The 16,051-nt window shown below is 45.5% G+C and overlaps 4 protein-coding genes across 4 annotated transcripts; 2 read left to right on the top strand and 2 right to left on the bottom strand.

The window, feature by feature from the left end:
• Positions 1 to 3,064: 3,064 nt before the first annotated feature.
• On the bottom strand, positions 3,065 to 4,490 carry LOC120451202 (transcription initiation protein SPT3 homolog). The gene has a single exon (XM_039634654.1). The coding sequence runs from the start codon at positions 4,362 to 4,364 to the stop codon at positions 3,207 to 3,209; it is 1,158 nt and encodes a 385-aa protein (XP_039490588.1). The 5' UTR covers positions 4,365 to 4,490; the 3' UTR covers positions 3,065 to 3,206.
• Positions 4,491 to 4,612: 122 nt separating this feature from the next.
• Positions 4,613 to 6,547, top strand: LOC120451201 (DDB1- and CUL4-associated factor 12). Its single transcript, XM_039634652.1, has 4 exons — positions 4,613 to 5,049; positions 5,119 to 5,673; positions 5,730 to 6,134; positions 6,204 to 6,547. The coding sequence occupies exons 1-4, from the start codon at positions 4,783 to 4,785 to the stop codon at positions 6,354 to 6,356; spliced, it is 1,380 nt and encodes a 459-aa protein (XP_039490586.1). The 5' UTR covers positions 4,613 to 4,782; the 3' UTR covers positions 6,357 to 6,547.
• Positions 6,548 to 6,877: 330 nt separating this feature from the next.
• On the bottom strand, positions 6,878 to 10,829 carry LOC120451200 (GRIP and coiled-coil domain-containing protein 2). The gene is made up of 5 exons (XM_039634651.1): positions 10,636 to 10,829; positions 10,474 to 10,573; positions 7,337 to 10,413; positions 7,156 to 7,273; positions 6,878 to 7,094 (listed from the first exon to the last, which is right to left on the bottom strand). The coding sequence occupies exons 1-5, from the start codon at positions 10,663 to 10,665 to the stop codon at positions 7,012 to 7,014; spliced, it is 3,408 nt and encodes a 1,135-aa protein (XP_039490585.1). The 5' UTR covers positions 10,666 to 10,829; the 3' UTR covers positions 6,878 to 7,011.
• Positions 10,830 to 11,168: 339 nt separating this feature from the next.
• On the top strand, positions 11,169 to 13,510 carry LOC120453103 (kelch-like protein 18). Its single transcript, XM_039637637.1, has 4 exons — positions 11,169 to 11,363; positions 11,459 to 12,312; positions 12,375 to 12,633; positions 12,707 to 13,510. The coding sequence occupies exons 1-4, from the start codon at positions 11,232 to 11,234 to the stop codon at positions 13,187 to 13,189; spliced, it is 1,728 nt and encodes a 575-aa protein (XP_039493571.1). The 5' UTR covers positions 11,169 to 11,231; the 3' UTR covers positions 13,190 to 13,510.
• Positions 13,511 to 16,051: the final 2,541 nt, after the last annotated feature.

Here is a 16,051-nt window from a genome sequence, read left to right as displayed (position 1 = left end):
CAAATATTTGTAAATATAATATTTCATGCTGCATTAATTATAAGCATAATATGTTTACCCCATGTATGTTTCCCATTAAACACATATTTATTTGGCAAACAAGGAACTTTATATTTTATTTTGACACTTGGTAATGTTTGGTCTTTCAAAAGTAACATTCTCGCAAGTTGAGGTCCTCCTTTCGTTTCCCTGCGCAAATCCTCCTGTCTCGTCTTAACCTGTGTCTTATGATGTAACCAGCATCCTTCGACTGGGAATGGTTCGTTTCGAATTGCGCTTTTGCAACCGAGGACTCGGTGGAATTACGTTTCTATCCATTCATTTCCATTCCCAAAATGGTACATTTGAGGGGATTTTCGGGTCGACAAACTGTTGCATGCTGTTCCCACTGCGGAGAGCGCATGACTGTTCCCCATTTCCGTTCACTGTTAACCGCTTGGACCTGCCAGAACTGTTCCCAGTGTTTAGAATCGAATATTTGAATGGTTGAGACATCGAAGAGTTATCAGTTTATTCATTTTAAATAAAGTTAATTACATTTAATTAAATATTTATTGTTGCGAAATATTATTTAGAAATTTAAAAAACTATTTATCATTTTTATATTATTGTTAAATACATATATAATTGCAAAAATAATTTGCCTAATTAGACCCCATTAAATTTAAGAGTATACTTTAAGCTGAAATATTTTGCTGACTTTAAGATAGATTTAGATTAAGATTCTTAGAATTTCAACATACTTAACTTTCGACTTCCAATTAGAACTCTTAATTCTTATATGCATAACTTGTTTTTATCACACATCCTTGCGTTCCGAATTCAAGATGCAAATATGTGGCTGCTTTGAAGAAGTTGAAATCGCCGTTGAGTAAGTAGGTCAAGCATTGTGATCATATAATACATATATATAATTGCACCTGCCACTTAACTAATTAAATAAAGACAGTTTTCTATGTGCGCTCACCTCAGCCCACCTGCCAAACACCTGCCACCCACCTGCTCCCACCTGGGCCACCAAACGCACTCGGTGGCAGTGTCAATCGCACTCGGGGGTGGAGTAGCATGACCATGAATGCTGTGCCACCAATGACAATGAGATGAGAATGCCCTTGGGCTGTGTTCATAGGACAGATAGGTGGACTGAGTGGTGGCGATGACTATGAGATGGCGATGGCGTTGGCGGGATCTTTCCGTTGGAGGCGTTTAATCTCATTCATTTTGAATAAGACCGGCTCCAGCGTATTTAGCCTGAGTACTTGTGTCAACACATTTCAAGACGGTTTCAAATTAAAAGGCCGTGTAATATGCTTCTCAGTAGGACTGTTTTTGTTTTGGTTTCCTTTTATTTTTTTGCTAGGTTCTAATGGTTTATGCCTAGACAACTGTCAATGGTCCCAAAGGCTGGGAATCCGGAGAAATTGCCTCCGGCTGACGTCAGCAGCTTTTCGAGAAAGAGAAAGTAATTAAAAAAGTTTAGCTGAACGGATTTTCAAAAATATCCAATTGCTTGGCCAGAGCAAATTCATGTTTACCAAATGCAGACACTCTAATGTTAATTAGAGAATTTAAGAGTTTTACTTTATTAGCCACTCCTCCTACATATTTTGCATATTTTGTAACTTCCATACTGACAGTTTTGTTGTTCTTTGTACATAGTGCGCATGCAAATATATAAATAATAATAGTAACTAAACATTTTGTCATTGATTGAATAAATAAAACCTTAGCATAACTTATACAAAAAGCTAATTTTATTTTATTCAGATGTATAGAACGACCTAAGATCATTTGAACAAGTAGCTTTCGAAGGAATAATAATCCTGGTTATGAAATTATTCTAAAAATACAACCTAATGACTATAAGGTATAATATATTTGCATATATTATGTGCGCCTCTCCTTTAAGAGATATTAAAGGCGACTCCGCTACAAGGGATTGGGGCATATTGACTTTACGCCGCCTGGAAATTGGCTACGTGACTTGACAATACGAAGAAATTACGACGACGAGCTCCACGGAGCTGATGATGATGGTCCTGATGGGGACGACGGGGACGATGGAAACGACGGGAACGATGCGAAGAGCCGCATGAAATGCAAATTTGGAAACATTAACAGTGAGAGTGGAGAAGTGGGGAAGGCAGTGCGGGGTCAAGGAAAAAAATACCAAGGACGACGCAGGAAAGAAACAAGTTGTTGGCTTAATTTCGTCACAGCCAGCTTGTTTTCATTAACTGGCCATCGAGGAGCCTTCGACTTGGTTCTGCCGCTCGTTAGGCGTATGAGCAATCGATTAAGAATGATGGGCCGATGGACTTACATCTGCGGCAGAGAGCAATCAACATTAAGCGTTTAGTCAGATCCGATGATACTATGGTATCTCACTGAAGAAAAAAGCAAGACAACACCTTGCTTTAAAGGTACATCAGATTTGTACCTCATGTCACCAGATAAACAAACCAATAATACTTAGATAATATACTTAATAATTAGAAAGGGTTTTTTAAAGTATTTTCCAATGGTTTTTGGAAAAGACTACGAAATGCATAACCATAATTGCAAATTAATAAATGATTCATTTTATATTGAACAATTATTCTTAAACCTTTTCAATTCACTGGTAAAGGGGCACTGCAACCCCAACCATTACTGCAGTACGAACCTCACCTTTCATCCTTCGTTGCTATGCATGTCACACACATTTATATGCACAACAGGAAGTTGATTATTAAGTGCGTTCGCGAGTTGCTTCTCTTAATGCCTCTTGCTGCAGCTTCGCATTCCTGCGGCATCCTTGCTGGTCCTTCTCCTTGGCCCGTCTCTGTGCCACACGTGTGAGTGCGCCTGTCGGCAAATTTCTTTATTGCGCTTTTATTTATCTGTCGGTGCCAGTTTCAACTTCGTTTACCGCTTCAATTTATCGGCTCCATGAGAGGAAAATTCACTGTTGGGTAATTGGAGTGCGTTTTTCTGTCTTTTAGTCGCAGCCTCAAAAGCCAGGATATATGCCACCGGCAAAATTAAATAATGAATATGCCTAGTTGTTTTCGACCTCTCAGGATTAAACATTTTTAACGAGCCAATAACGAGCCAGCTTTATTTTATAATTTGTATAATTTATATGTACGGCGGATTAATAATGAAAAGTTGGATTAATATAAATGAATAGTACAGTCTACTTATGTGTGAGTAAAGTGAAAAACTTAAATAGCTAGAAAACTGCGCCGGAAATCGATGTCGCAAGAGTTGCGATACCGCCCAATCTTCCGGCTGCTCATTTGCCGGAAACGGCGCATGGCCTCGTGGATCTCCGGGACACTGATTGGCTTCACCACCTCCATGCCGCGACCCTGGGTGACTTCCGGACAGACGTGCATCATAGCCGGACTGCCGCCGGCAGAGGTTACCCGGCTGTAGGGCTCGGTCGCACGGTTGTCCGAGTTCAGGCGCGTCAGGATGGAATAGTCGACAATGGCGGCAATGGTCTCATGGGCCAAGTAGGCCAGAATGTTCATTGTGGGCGTGGGGATGCGAAGGTCAGCGGGCAGGTCCAGAAAGCGGCGGAACTTGTTCTTGATCTTCTCCCCATGACGGCAGTAGAAGGAGGTCTTGCGCGCCTCATTGAACTCCAGGTACTGCTGACCCGTAAGGATCTGCGAGATTCGATCTGCGCGGAATAATCTTCGCATGCGGTCCTCGTCGTGTAGCTCGTGCACATCGATGGCCAGCTCCTCGTCCTCCTCCTGCTGCTCTAAGTCGTCCATGAAGTCCTGCGGCCTTCCCGTGCGTATACTAAGGAACCTTTTGAGTATGCGCATATCCTTGAGGTGCTTTCGCATCCGCGCTATCTTCACCGGATGGTTGCGCATCAGAAACTCAAAGTCCGCCTGCGAAGGGCAGGGATTCTGCTTCCGCCGCATGGCCACCAGCGAAGCCTCATTGAAGATGCCGCGCAGCTGCTGCTGCAGGATCTGTTCAACCAACTTTACACTTCCCGTTCTGGGCTGGTCGCTGTCGCCAAAGCTACGCATGATATCCGCAATCTCTGTCAGCAGTGAGACAGGTGCATCATCCGGAATCAGGACGTTGGCAGCGTTGCTGCCGCTGGCGCCGCCGGCTATATTCTGTCCAGCTAGGTTGACCTGCTGCGGCGAGGGATTCGTCGGTATGGTTCCACTTTGCAGCAGGATCACCTGGCGCTGCTGCACATGCAGCGGCTTGATGTCCTCGGTGGTCTGCAGTTGCGGCGTGCTGGGCGCCGAGGGCGGGGCAGGTCCAATCATTATCGGCGACGCTGCCATGTCGGTGGACCCCACGCAAACCGAGTTCTGGCGCATTACTCGCTTGGCGTTGTAGTTCATCTTATTTACAAACAAAGTCAACACTCCAATCGCAACAGCTGATGTCGGGAGAATAGAAAAAACCCTTCGTGAAAGAGATGGCCAGATGGGCAATTGTAAGGGATGAACGATAGTAACGATATGTTGCGACGTTCGATTGAACTGTAGTAATATGTTAAATTAATGAACTAAGAAACTAGAGCGAATCACGTCTACGATATATTCCAAGTTATTTGTAAGTAAGATTGCATGCCACGTCAACAACACAGTCGTATTATTTCCATTTCTTAACTAACTGCATTGCACTGCAAAACAATCGGTTCAGCAAAATTCAGTTCGGAACCAGTAGTTCCACTCTAGTCTACGCACCACCATTTTTGTTTGCGGATGATAACCAGTAAAGAAAAGACAACAAATCGGATTAAACAATTGCCTTAAGATGTACAACGGGATGGTGAGAACCATCCGCGAAAGCGTAGTGGGCACCTATCCGTCCTGCCACGTTACCTCGCGGCTGGAGGAGCGCAGGGCCAAGCAGAGGGCGATGCGCCAGGAGCGCAGAAGGAAACCGGACAAGCCAGACGACTTTGTCACCTACGAGGACTCCGGCAGCGACGAGGAGACGCCCCAGCAGCAGGAGGAGGTCCTGAACACATCATACAACCTGTGCGACTACCTCCGCAGCCGGGAGAGTGGACTCCGGGATGTGGGTATATGTTGTGCAGTCGCACCACTTGCATTGCTAACATGAACTTTGTCCCATCTTCTTCTGCAGCGTCGCAGCGTCAATGTGGAGTACACCAGCCGCTACGTGCTAACCCACGACATGCTGCGCGAGACGCAGATCAGTCTCGGCTACATCAACAAGGTCTTCTGCTCCAAGTGGCTGAGCAGTCGACAAGTGGTTTTCGGGACCAAGTGCAACAAACTGCTCGTCTACGATGTCAACATGCGCCGCGTGGACGCCATACCCACACTCTCCAATAGCCGGGCAAACCATCCTGAGGTCCAGGGTGGCTTGCACGCCATCGAGCTGTCGCCCAGCCGATCCTTCCTAGCCACCGGAGCGCGTAACTCCTCCGACATTGCTGTGTACCGACTGCCCACACTAGATCCCGTGTGCGTAGGCGAGGGTGGGCACCGCGACCTTATAATGGGCATGTGCTGGCTGGATGACCAGTTTCTGGTGTCCGGATCGAAGGACTCGCGCATGGCTCTTTGGCGGATCAACGAGGACCACATGGAGTTCCCAGATGGTGGGGAGGAAGCGTGTCCCACCTTTGCCACGATTCACCCCCTTAGTGTCAAGGAAGTTCGCACTGCCCAGAGGGTGAGTGCATTAAAGCAAATCGATTGGAACCATTTTATCAATATGATTCTTTACAGATTCGCTCCCTTTGCTTCAACAAGGAGTTTAAGGAGATTGCCGCCCTCTCGCTGAACGGATACATTCACATCTTTAATGCGGAGACATTCAAGCAGACGCTCTCCCGAAAGCTGCCAAACTGCCAGGACAACGTAAGCATCGCCTACCACAGCGACGGCCTTTACGCCGTGGGATGCCGTTCCTATACCATCCTTTTGGACGCCCGAACCCTTCAAACCATTAAGAAGATCACATCTCGATACAGTGGCTGCGGCATACGGGCCACCTCTTTCGAGGGTAACCTGCTCACCGTTGGCACAGGTCTGGGCATGCTCTTGTTCTACGACATTCGCGCCGGAAAGTATTTGGAGAGCAGTGTAAATGCCTCGCGCACAGTCGCATTAAAGTGTAGCAAGGGAATTGTGGTAAGTGGTTGGTGCTTTTACAGTTTTTTATTAGAATACCAACTCACTTAACTATTCTGAACATTACAGTATCCGGAGGACGAGATGGATGGCTTCCAGCAGGTGAAGTATGTGCCCGCCATCTACACCCACTGCTATGATAGCACTCGGATGCGCCTGTTCGCTGCAGGAGGACCACTGCCAGCGACTTTGGTGGGCAACTATGCGGGCGTTTGGCAATAGATTAGCACAGGATGCGATCCGGGCTCACAATACTGATTAGTATTTAAGTAGTTATTCGACTTGTGATCTTTAATCTTTTGGCGCATTTCGATTCAAATCGTTCACCTGCATATGTATTCCGCCAAGACAGATTTTTTATTTAACTTGATTACTCACTTTTGGTTTTAATAAAATTTATGTTAGTTTTATGTTAATAATATTTTATATTGTGTGTAAACAATATACACCGTTTATAAGTGTAAATGTATGCATAAATATCGATCCTATTTATAAATAGTACATACAATACAAATAATGGAATACTAATTTATAGACAATGCCGCTGATTTATAGTCTGATCTATATGGTAATAGAATTTCAAATTAAACAAACCATTGAAAAACATTGTTTTTAAATATATGCAAAGGATTTCAATCTACAACGCGCATATTGACGATAGTGCTGTATAGGGCACTCAACACAACGGGTGTGGACAAATATAAGAGTGTACAAAGTACGATGTGCCAAACAGCAACGAGCAATTTTAAAATACATTAGTATATAAAAGGAAAATTGTACAAGATTTACAGAATGAATGCTATGCAACTGCCCAGTGACTGGCGATCATCCACATCCAACAATACCAATAATTGTGTTATAGATCCTACGATGTTAGCTAGTTGTTGTTATTTGGACTGCCTCCTCCACTCCACGCAGTCAGGAACCCCGTCCAGCTGCGACTGCTGCCATCTGGAGAAACTGAAAGAAGGATACAGGTATAAGAAGAGTCGTACTTTTTCACTTTTCAGCTAGTTGTTACCTTTCTGTCCCTTGGCCACACAGTTCAGCATATCCATTTCGTTGCGACTCAGGCGGAGAATGGTATTTAGCACGGGAACCAATCGCTGACGCTCGTCAACATTGTTTAGAGTAAGGAACTGCAAGTTAATAGAATTAATAACGAATTACAGAGGAACAAGTTAATGCTTTCTTGATCTCACCTTTAAGAAGACGTTCTTCAAGTACTCGGAGTTGTGCATGTGCTGTTCACGTTCCTCAGAGCGCTCTTGGCGGCGCAATTCTTCCTTGAGCATGTCGTTCATTTGGGTCAGTTTAGCCAAATCCTGTTCGTTTTCGGCCAACAGGGAGGTCAAGTGCTTGACGCGACTTTCCTGGATGCTTAGGCGTTCCTTTGTGGCCTGAAGCTGTGCACTTTGGACGGAAAAATCTCCTCGTGCGGCCATTTCCGCTTCCTCGTCCTCCTGCTGCGAAACGCTGCGTCCGAAATTAGAAATGGTAGTTACGGTATCGCTGGTTATTTGGTTCATTGATGTGTTGAGCAGCTCGTCAAGCGGCATAAAGTCGTGGGAGCGTCTCGAGGCAGTAGAGATCTTCCGCTGAGCAGCCAGTTGCGCCAGAGAGACCTCGCCAACATGGCCATCCAAGCCTGTTTCGTGGTCCATGAGCAAGTAATCGATCTTTGCCTGCTCTGGACTGGGGTCCACGCTCGCGGCAGATGCAGTGCTATGCTGTGAAACGTTTGCTTGCATCTTCTGCGCTTCGTCCAGCTGTAGCTGCACCTGCTTTAATTGCAACTGGTGCGCGGCGTCTAGTTCATCAACTTGTTGGCGATGCTGCTGCATCAGGTCGTGTTGGAATTGCAACTGGCGTTGGTTTTCTAGCGTCAGCAGGTCATTTTGCTGACGCAGTTCGTCAACTAATGAAAGAAGCTCTTTGCTACGCTTTTGCAGATCAGTGTTATCATGTCGCAATTCTTCTATTTGACTATCCAACTGGGCCAAGCGGGCAGCTCTTCCATCGTTGCTAGCTCGCAGGTTGCGTTCACTCTCTCGAAGCGCAACTAACTCTTCCTCCAACTCCTGTTCCCGGTTGGAGCCCTTACTTTGGTTTTTGCGCAACACGGACTGTGCCTTCAATTTGTATTCAGTGTACTCTACTCGAAGATCTTCCTGAGCTCGTTCCGAGTTTCGAAGCGCCGTCTCCAATCGCTTTTGCTCTGCCAATTGCACTTCCAGCTCCTCGGTTCGGCTAAGTAGTTGTTGGGTGGACGTGCCTAGCCTGGATTCGTATTGTTGGGCGCTTTCCGCCAGCTGGAGACGCAATTGCTCCGCCTCAAGTTTGGCCTGCTCAATCCCCTGTTCCAAATCCTTTTTCTGAGTGAGCGCCAGTTGCTTGCTGTGAACAGCGTCCTTGACCTGGACCTGCATGCGATCAATCTGCTCCTTTAGCTGTAGGGAGTGGGCCGCCTCTCCGTTTTTGGCCTCCTCCAGGATGGCAATCTCCTTGCGCAGCTGGACGATGGTGTTTTCTTTGCTGGCCAGTGATTCCCTAACGGCATCTAGTTCGCTAGATTTAGCTGCCAGTTTCGCGGTAACTTCGGTTAGGGATTTTTCGGCTGCTTCGATCTCCAAATTAAGGACACTGGAGTGCTTTATTTTCTCCTTCGACTTCAGCTTCTGGTTCTCAGCTCGAGCAGCATTAAGATCCTGTTGCAGTTGGACCTGTGCCAACTTGACCGCCTCCAACTCCTCCTTTAAGGCTCCGCTCTGTTCCATTTCATTCAGCTGCTGCGTTTGCTCCTGGAGTTTCTTTTTCAGCTTGGCAGCTATGACTCTAAGCTTGTGGTACTTCTCCTCGTAGCCCTCGTCCAATTCACGCAGGCGACTTAGTTCCTCTGCTCGTGATATTGTGGATGTCGATAGAACATCACTCTGGGCATCAGCATTAGCTTGTTCCAATTCCTCAACACGACTCTGTAGTTGTTTGATCTTCTGTAACTTCTCCTGCGCCGCCTGCTGACTGCTGGATAGTTGATCCTCCAAGTCTCGTTGTCGCTTGACCTCCGCCTCGTGCTGCTCTTGAAGGCGTGAAATGGCATCACCGCGTCCCTTCAGCGCCTCGTTTAATTCCCTCATCTCCGTCAGCAACTCCCCGTGCTCTTGCTCCTTGAGGTGGAATCGCGTAAGCAAATCCTCGTTGTGTTGACGCAGTTCTATACAGATAGCTTCTAAATCCTGCAACTTCTTCTGCTGATTATCGCGCTCCTGTTCGATGAGTTTGACCAGATTTTGCATCTGATTAAGCTTGGTCTGAAAAAAGCTTACATCGAGGTTCCTGGAGTGATTTTCGGTCTTTTCCTGCTCCCTCGTAACGCCTATTAAATGTTCCTTGTCAATTCTTTGCTGCTCCTTTATAATGGCTGCCAGCTCTTCGAGAGCGGTTATCTTCTTGAGTATATGCTCCACATTCAAATTGCTCTTTTGGTCCTTCTGTGTCTGCCTCACTATTTTGGCTAGTCGATCCAGTTCCTGAACTCTTTGCAGCAATCGCTTGCGGTCAATTCCTGTGTCAATTGTGTGACGATTATTGTCTGACTTTGCGTTGTTCAGCTTCAGTTTTTCGTTCTCGGCCTGTAGGGACGCCATCTTTGCGCATAATAGCTGGGATGCTTTGATGATCTCCACCTGCCATTTGGATACGGATGCGGCGTACTCGTGCTGCGTTTCCAGCAGCACGCACTTGCACTCCTTGAGGTTCTTCAGCTTGCGATGCACGTCAATGAAGCGGTCCTTAAGAGAATTGAACTTTTTGCGCTGCTCAGAGTTTAGTTCCTTGATGCTCTGGTACTTTTGCTGCAGCAGCCTCGACTCTTCTTCGATCGTGACCACTTGCTGGCGAAGATTGGCGTTTTCCGCCTCCGCTTCCTTGATTTTGGCAATGTCCACTTCCAATAGTTCCAGATTCTTGCGTTGCTCGTTACCCAGAGCATTGACCTGTTGCATAGCCTTCTCCATGCGATCCACATCGGCAAGGAGGGCATCGTTTTCATCACTCAGTCGTCCAAGCTGGCGCTTTAGACTCTCGTTCTCGATCTCGAATTGCGTCAGCCGGTCGGCGTCCTCCTTGGTCTTCCGCTTTAGGGTATTAACTTGTTCCGTGAGGATGAGGTTCTTATCGGTAAAGTCCTGGACCATTTCCTGCATGGCTGGCAGGGTGCTCTGCTTCTCCGCCGCCCGTTTTAGGGCCTCCTTGAGTCGGTGATTTTCCTCGGTGAGTTCTGATAGAGAGTGGGTAACATTATTCTGGAAGATTCCCTGAAGCTTTCCATCTAACTTACCATCTTTCGCCTGTTTGGCTTTCTTTGCAATGTTGAGCAGGCCTTTATATTTGCTGATGATTTCATCTTTGCTCAGCGCCTCGATCGGATTCGGGTTCTTCTGCAAATGCAAATAACAAGATGAGACGTCATCAACAATTCTAGTGACACCTTTTCACTGACCTGGGCTTCTCTCGGTGATGCGGTTTCCATGTTACTTGCTATTTGCGTATCCTTGCATTTAACAGCGGTCCATGCATTAACTTCTTAGTTCAGATCGGGGGCTTTCCTATAAGCGAGCGACCCAGATTATTCGGAAATGTTTTTGGACCCTTAATCAATCCGAGTGAAGAAAACACTCCAGCCACATTAACAGCTGATAGGGCTGTCATCGTCGCAAAATTAGTGATGCGCGCTTTTTTGTGAGGTGACGCAAAAACAGAAATATGAAAACTAATAAAATATAATAATATAAAATAAAAAAATTATGTATTCAAAATATTAAATTATTTTTTTAAACAGATTATTACTGTTACATAAAATCTACTGAACTTTTTTTTAAATTAATATTACAGTTTTGAAAGTCCAAAAAACTTATTTAACTTCAAAGAGCAATTAATTTAATATCTTATGTTTCATTACCATTAATTCTTTTTTTTACCTATCAAATCGCGCTCAACTATCGATTACGGTATCGCTGGCCACTCACCACTAGCACTGCAGTGCAAACAACATTTGGCATCTCTACTGTTTATCATTTTTCTTCATCCGTTGAAGTGATGGATTTGAGTGATAATAGCCAACTGGAGGATCAGTACTTTGTTTACAAACATGATCAGCTATTCGGCGAGAGTTTTCCCCTGTTCAAGGAGATCCGCAGGATGGGCAAGCTATGCGATGTCACCCTAAAGGTTGGTGGTCAGTCAGGGGCAATCAATCACCCGCAGCTCAGAGATACGTTCATTATCTAGCGTCTAAATATAAAACGCCATCCGAATTATTGCAGGTTGAAGATCAGACCTTCTCCGCGCACCGCGTTGTGCTGGCCGCCACCATCCCGTACTTCTATGCGATGTTCACCAACAACATGGCAGAGAGCCGGATCAAGGAGATCACCATGAAGGAGAGCGCCATAGAGCCAAGTGCCCTGGAGAGTCTCATCAACTATGTTTACAGCGGCCAAGTGCGCATTGACAACCAGAATGTGCAGAGCCTGATGGTAGGCGCCAGCTTCCTGCAATTGTCCAACGTCCGGGACGCCTGTGCCAGTTTCCTGATCTCTCGCTTCCATCCGCACAATGTTCTGGGAATCCGCACCTTTGCCGACTCCATGATCTGCCGTCAGCTAATCGATGCTGCCGACAAGTATATTGATCAAAACTTTGCCAAAGTCTCGCAGTCGGAGGAGTTTCTCGCCCTGGACTGCGAACAACTGCTGGAGCTTATGCGCCGGGACGAACTCAACGTGCGCACCGAGGAGGTCATCTTCGAGGCCTGCATGAAGTGGGTCAAGTACTCAGAAGACAAGCGCTCTGAGCTGTTTCCCCAGGTCCTGGCTGCAGTGCGCTTGCCATTGCTCTCGCCGCAATTCCTGGCGGATCGTGTCGCACGCGAGGAGCTCATCCGATCCTCGCACCAATGCCGTGATCTTCTAGACGAGGCCAAGGACTTTCACCTCATGCCCGAACGCAGGGGTCTGCTGCAGAGTTTTCGCACGCGCCAGAGGTCCGGTGAGTTCTTTACTGGACAAATATACGCCGTGGGAGGACTGGCCAGCACCGGGGAATCTGTGAGCACGGTGGAGATTTACGATCCGCTCACCAAAAAATGGAAAATGGGCGAGCAAATGTCCATGATGAGGTGGGTGCGCGAGGAACGTTTATTTTTATTCTGTCCCATACTAATTGACAAATTCTCGACAGATCTCGCGTGGGTGTGGCCGTTCTGAATGGCAAGCTATACGCCTTTGGCGGATTCAATGGCACCGAACGTCTGTCCACCGTTGAGGTGTACGACCCGCGCAAAAACAAGTGGTCCCAGGGCTGTGCCATGCTCTGCAAACGCAGCGCCGTGGGCGTGGCCGCATTGGATGACTGTATCTATGTGTGTGGCGGCTACGACGGCGTCACCTCGCTCAATACCGTTGAAGTTTACTATCCCAAGTCTAATACTTGGAAGACTGTGAGTCAATACATATTCAATTTTACCCAGAAGGGAACGAAAACTAATCCAACTTCTATTTCACTACCCGAAGGTTGCTCAAATGATGAAATATCGTTCAGCTGGTGGAGTTACCCAATTGAACGGCTACGTCTACGCCCTTGGCGGTCATGATGGGTTGTCTATATTCGATTCGGTGGAGCGGTACGACCAGAACGAAGATGTCTGGGTAAAGATGTCGCCCATGCTGAATCGTCGCTGTAGACTGGGCGTGGCCACGTTGAACGGCAAGATTTACGTGTGCGGCGGCTACTGTGGCAACTCATTCCTTCGATCCGTAGAGTGCTACGACCCCCAGACGGACACCTGGAAGCTGGTGACACCCATGAATTGCAAGCGCTCTCGGGTGGCTCTGGCCGCCAACATGGGCAAACTGTGGGCCATCGGCGGCTATGATGGCGAGTCAAATTTGTCCACAGTCGAGGTGTACGATCCGGAGACCGATAAATGGACTTTTATGCCGCCCATGTGCGCACACAGTGGCGGCGTCGGTGCCGGTGTCATAAGGATCGAGTAACCCGCTGGGTTGGCCTGCCAAATCTCTTTCTCTAGCCACTCTCGACTTAGGTAATTTATGCGAATTGAAGCGATACAGTGTAGCCTAGATATGATTGTTGAGTGTAACTAAGCTTTAGCGGCACCTCGTGCGGCCGCCTCGTGTGCAACTTAGCTCAGCTCCTCCAGCTCTATCAAAATTGATCATGTATTACACACGGTTCTTTAGTGTTTGTCATTCCAGTTATGTAATTGTTTAGTTTCTACGCCTAGCCTTAAATACTCACTACAATTGTAATCCTCCAAATAAAAACATGTAAAATGCATGTTATGTGAAAATTTACGAATGCTTTGTTAATTGAATCAAAACGGGTAAGTAAGTAAAAAGTTAGGATGCTACTAATTATATCTTATGTAAAATATTTTGCGCTAATTTCAATGAAAATGGATCTAAAATTACCGAATGACCTATCCTTACTATTCATTTTTGGTCACCACCCTCGTCTTTGGCAAGCTTCAAATGGTTTAGAAGGTTATTAAAGTTCAGTAATTGGTTCACAGTAAAGGGACTGTCAACCTTTTGCACATCGTATAAATCAATTGTGTTTCGACGATCCATATGGGCGGCGGATTCGTTTTATTTGCACAATAATAAATGGTTGACAAATAACAAAGCAATCTGAGCGACAAAAAAGGCGAATATGGCGAGGGCAGCGCCAAAAGTTGATGGTCACAAAACAGACTTTCGAGGTAATGCGATTGCTTATTGTCTATTAAATATTTCCCATTTTAATTGAAAGTGATTAAATATAATTATCAACATTTCGATGTATGAAAGAATAATTATATTAGTCAATGATAGTTTCCACTCTTAAATGACCAAACTGTTTTTAGTTGGTAATTAAATGTAATGTTTTTTAAGACGTAGTTTATGTTTTTTTATAAGAACATAGTTATGGTGATAAGTTAATAAATAAAACTGCCTCTATTTGCTACATATTTTTTAGCGAACATATGTACATATATACCTCCCCTCGTTGAGTCTCAGTTGGACGTGCGGAGTATCTCTTCCCTTAATATTTGTAAACCTCCCACGCGCGGAATGCAATTTTAAATTCAATTTGCACCACCTGCTCAAAGTGCAGCGGCAGCAGAACCAATTCGGAGCAACAGGTGGCCGTAGAGGCAAACGAAACCGAAAACAAAATCAATTTGCCGTCTATCACTGACCCATAAAATGCCATAGGCAATGCAACGGGCCATAATCCAATCAATCGCATACTTAACGTCCATATTCCGCAGTTATCAGCTGGTTCCGGTGATGGAGTGCTTATCTCAGATCCACAACGACCCGCTACAGTCCTGTTCCCAATTGTTAATTGCCAATGGCAATATACATATGTATGTTTGTATGTATGGCACGGCTATTTGCACAAGCGAAAAGGCTTTGGTGGCGGCGGCCTTATTTGATTTTGATAATCAATCACAAATTGCTTGTCTATCGATGGGCAATTTTATTTTAATTAAATGCTAATTATGTTTACCAAATGGTTGGAGTAAATATTTGTTGCGTCACCGGGACAATTGGACAATTGGAGTCGCAGTGGGTGTTTACCATCGAAAACGAGTTCGTTTAGTTGGAAATGCTTCTAATTGTTTGGGGGTGAGGAATTGGCTATTTTTTGCCCCGAAATCTGTTGCAATTTATATGCAAATTTTTCAGCGGGCTCTGTACACTGTAACTTTTACGACTCAATTGAGCGAAAAGGCGGAAGGCAGTCCTGCAAGAAGGATGCGCAGATAAGATGCCAGCAGGAAGCGGCGGTGCTTCCACGTTTAATTTTAGACCAAAAAACTGGCAAACTGGCGTTGTAGTGGCTTCAAGTTGCAACGAGCTGGCCCCCGGATGTGTGTGGCATCCACTTGGCCTTTCCGAGTGGCGTGTGAGGGATGCGGGTGATGCGGGTGATCCGGGTGTTGTCTTATCTTAAATGCCGCGACCTCGGCTCAAGTGCATTGTTGACGGTCGCGACCCGTTGAAATCTGGCTGCAACTACTTTTCCGGCTCGGCTTGTGACGCATTTGAGACGAATCTGCTTGGCCGCCTTAAATTTGATTTATTTCAAAATGCTCAATCATCCGGCTTATAAGTCAAAATGAGACATATGTACATCTTAACGTTCAATATCAAACTTAATAATAATAAGAACAAGAACAATGTTTGTTGAGTTTCCCTGAAAGGCTCATGAAGATCTTATAACATTATTTTAAATTTAACTCTTTTCCATAAAATGTTCTCTATTTTCATTGCATATTTTGTTTGTAGCCAATAATGGTTTTGAATACCAGCTTACATTTTTTTTTAAACACCCAACATAGTTTAAAAAGGTCATTGTTTTGTTTGCTTTATAGGCGGCACATGGGAATAATTTTAATTACAAATTTTTTGGACAAACAGCCAGGGGAAAAATCAACAAAGTGCATAATTTTTATTTGTCCATTTCGCAGGCGTAAGGTAAATCATAAATATTAAAATAAACCAAAAACAGCACCGAATACGGTTACCAACTGAAATCGAAATTAATATTTCCTTCTACGCGGAACTTTCCCATTTGGCCAGTTTGGATGCCGTTGCTCCATTCTCATTTAGCTCCTCGTATCTCCAGCTCCTTTTGTGCGCTTTGCCTTTTTCGCATTTTGCCTACTTTTTGCATATGTTTTATTCACATATGCAAACAGAATTTCCGTTCAATTCAATTGCTCCGGCGAGGAGGCAATTTTTTATTCCACGCTCAAGTGGCGGCCGCATAAAAGAGCACACACACCGCATCGCCACACTCGCACACTCGCGCACTCACACACGCAGTCACACCTCGTATCGCTT

This window comes from Drosophila santomea, chromosome 3R (genome assembly GCF_016746245.2).
Source record: "Drosophila santomea strain STO CAGO 1482 chromosome 3R, Prin_Dsan_1.1, whole genome shotgun sequence".
NCBI classification, from domain to species: Eukaryota; Metazoa; Arthropoda; class Insecta; order Diptera; family Drosophilidae; genus Drosophila; species Drosophila santomea.
This window is presented reverse-complemented; position numbering and strand designations above follow the sequence as displayed.

Excerpts from the sequence above, each read along its gene's own strand:
- LOC120451202 (XM_039634654.1), bottom strand. The coding sequence starts at position 4,364 with ATGAACTACAACGCCAAGCGAGTAATGCGCCAGAACTCGGTTTGCGTG.
- LOC120451201 (XM_039634652.1), top strand. The coding sequence starts at position 4,783 with ATGTACAACGGGATGGTGAGAACCATCCGCGAAAGCGTAGTGGGCACC. Across the intron at positions 5,674-5,729 it reads AAGTTCGCACTGCCCAGAGG|ATTCGCTCCCTTTGCTTCAA; the intron begins GTGAGTGCATTA and ends GATTCTTTACAG. Across the intron at positions 6,135-6,203 it reads AGTGTAGCAAGGGAATTGTG|TATCCGGAGGACGAGATGGA; the intron begins GTAAGTGGTTGG and ends TGAACATTACAG.
- LOC120451200 (XM_039634651.1), bottom strand. The coding sequence starts at position 10,665 with ATGGAAACCGCATCACCGAGAGAAGCCCAG. Across the intron at positions 10,574-10,635 it reads CATCACCGAGAGAAGCCCAG|AAGAACCCGAATCCGATCGA; the intron begins GTCAGTGAAAAG and ends TTGCATTTGCAG. Across the intron at positions 7,095-7,155 it reads TGTGGCCAAGGGACAGAAAG|TTTCTCCAGATGGCAGCAGT; the intron begins GTAACAACTAGC and ends TCCTTCTTTCAG.
- LOC120453103 (XM_039637637.1), top strand. The coding sequence starts at position 11,232 with ATGGATTTGAGTGATAATAGCCAACTGGAGGATCAGTACTTTGTTTAC. Across the intron at positions 12,313-12,374 it reads GAGCAAATGTCCATGATGAG|ATCTCGCGTGGGTGTGGCCG; the intron begins GTGGGTGCGCGA and ends AATTCTCGACAG. Across the intron at positions 12,634-12,706 it reads AGTCTAATACTTGGAAGACT|GTTGCTCAAATGATGAAATA; the intron begins GTGAGTCAATAC and ends CACTACCCGAAG.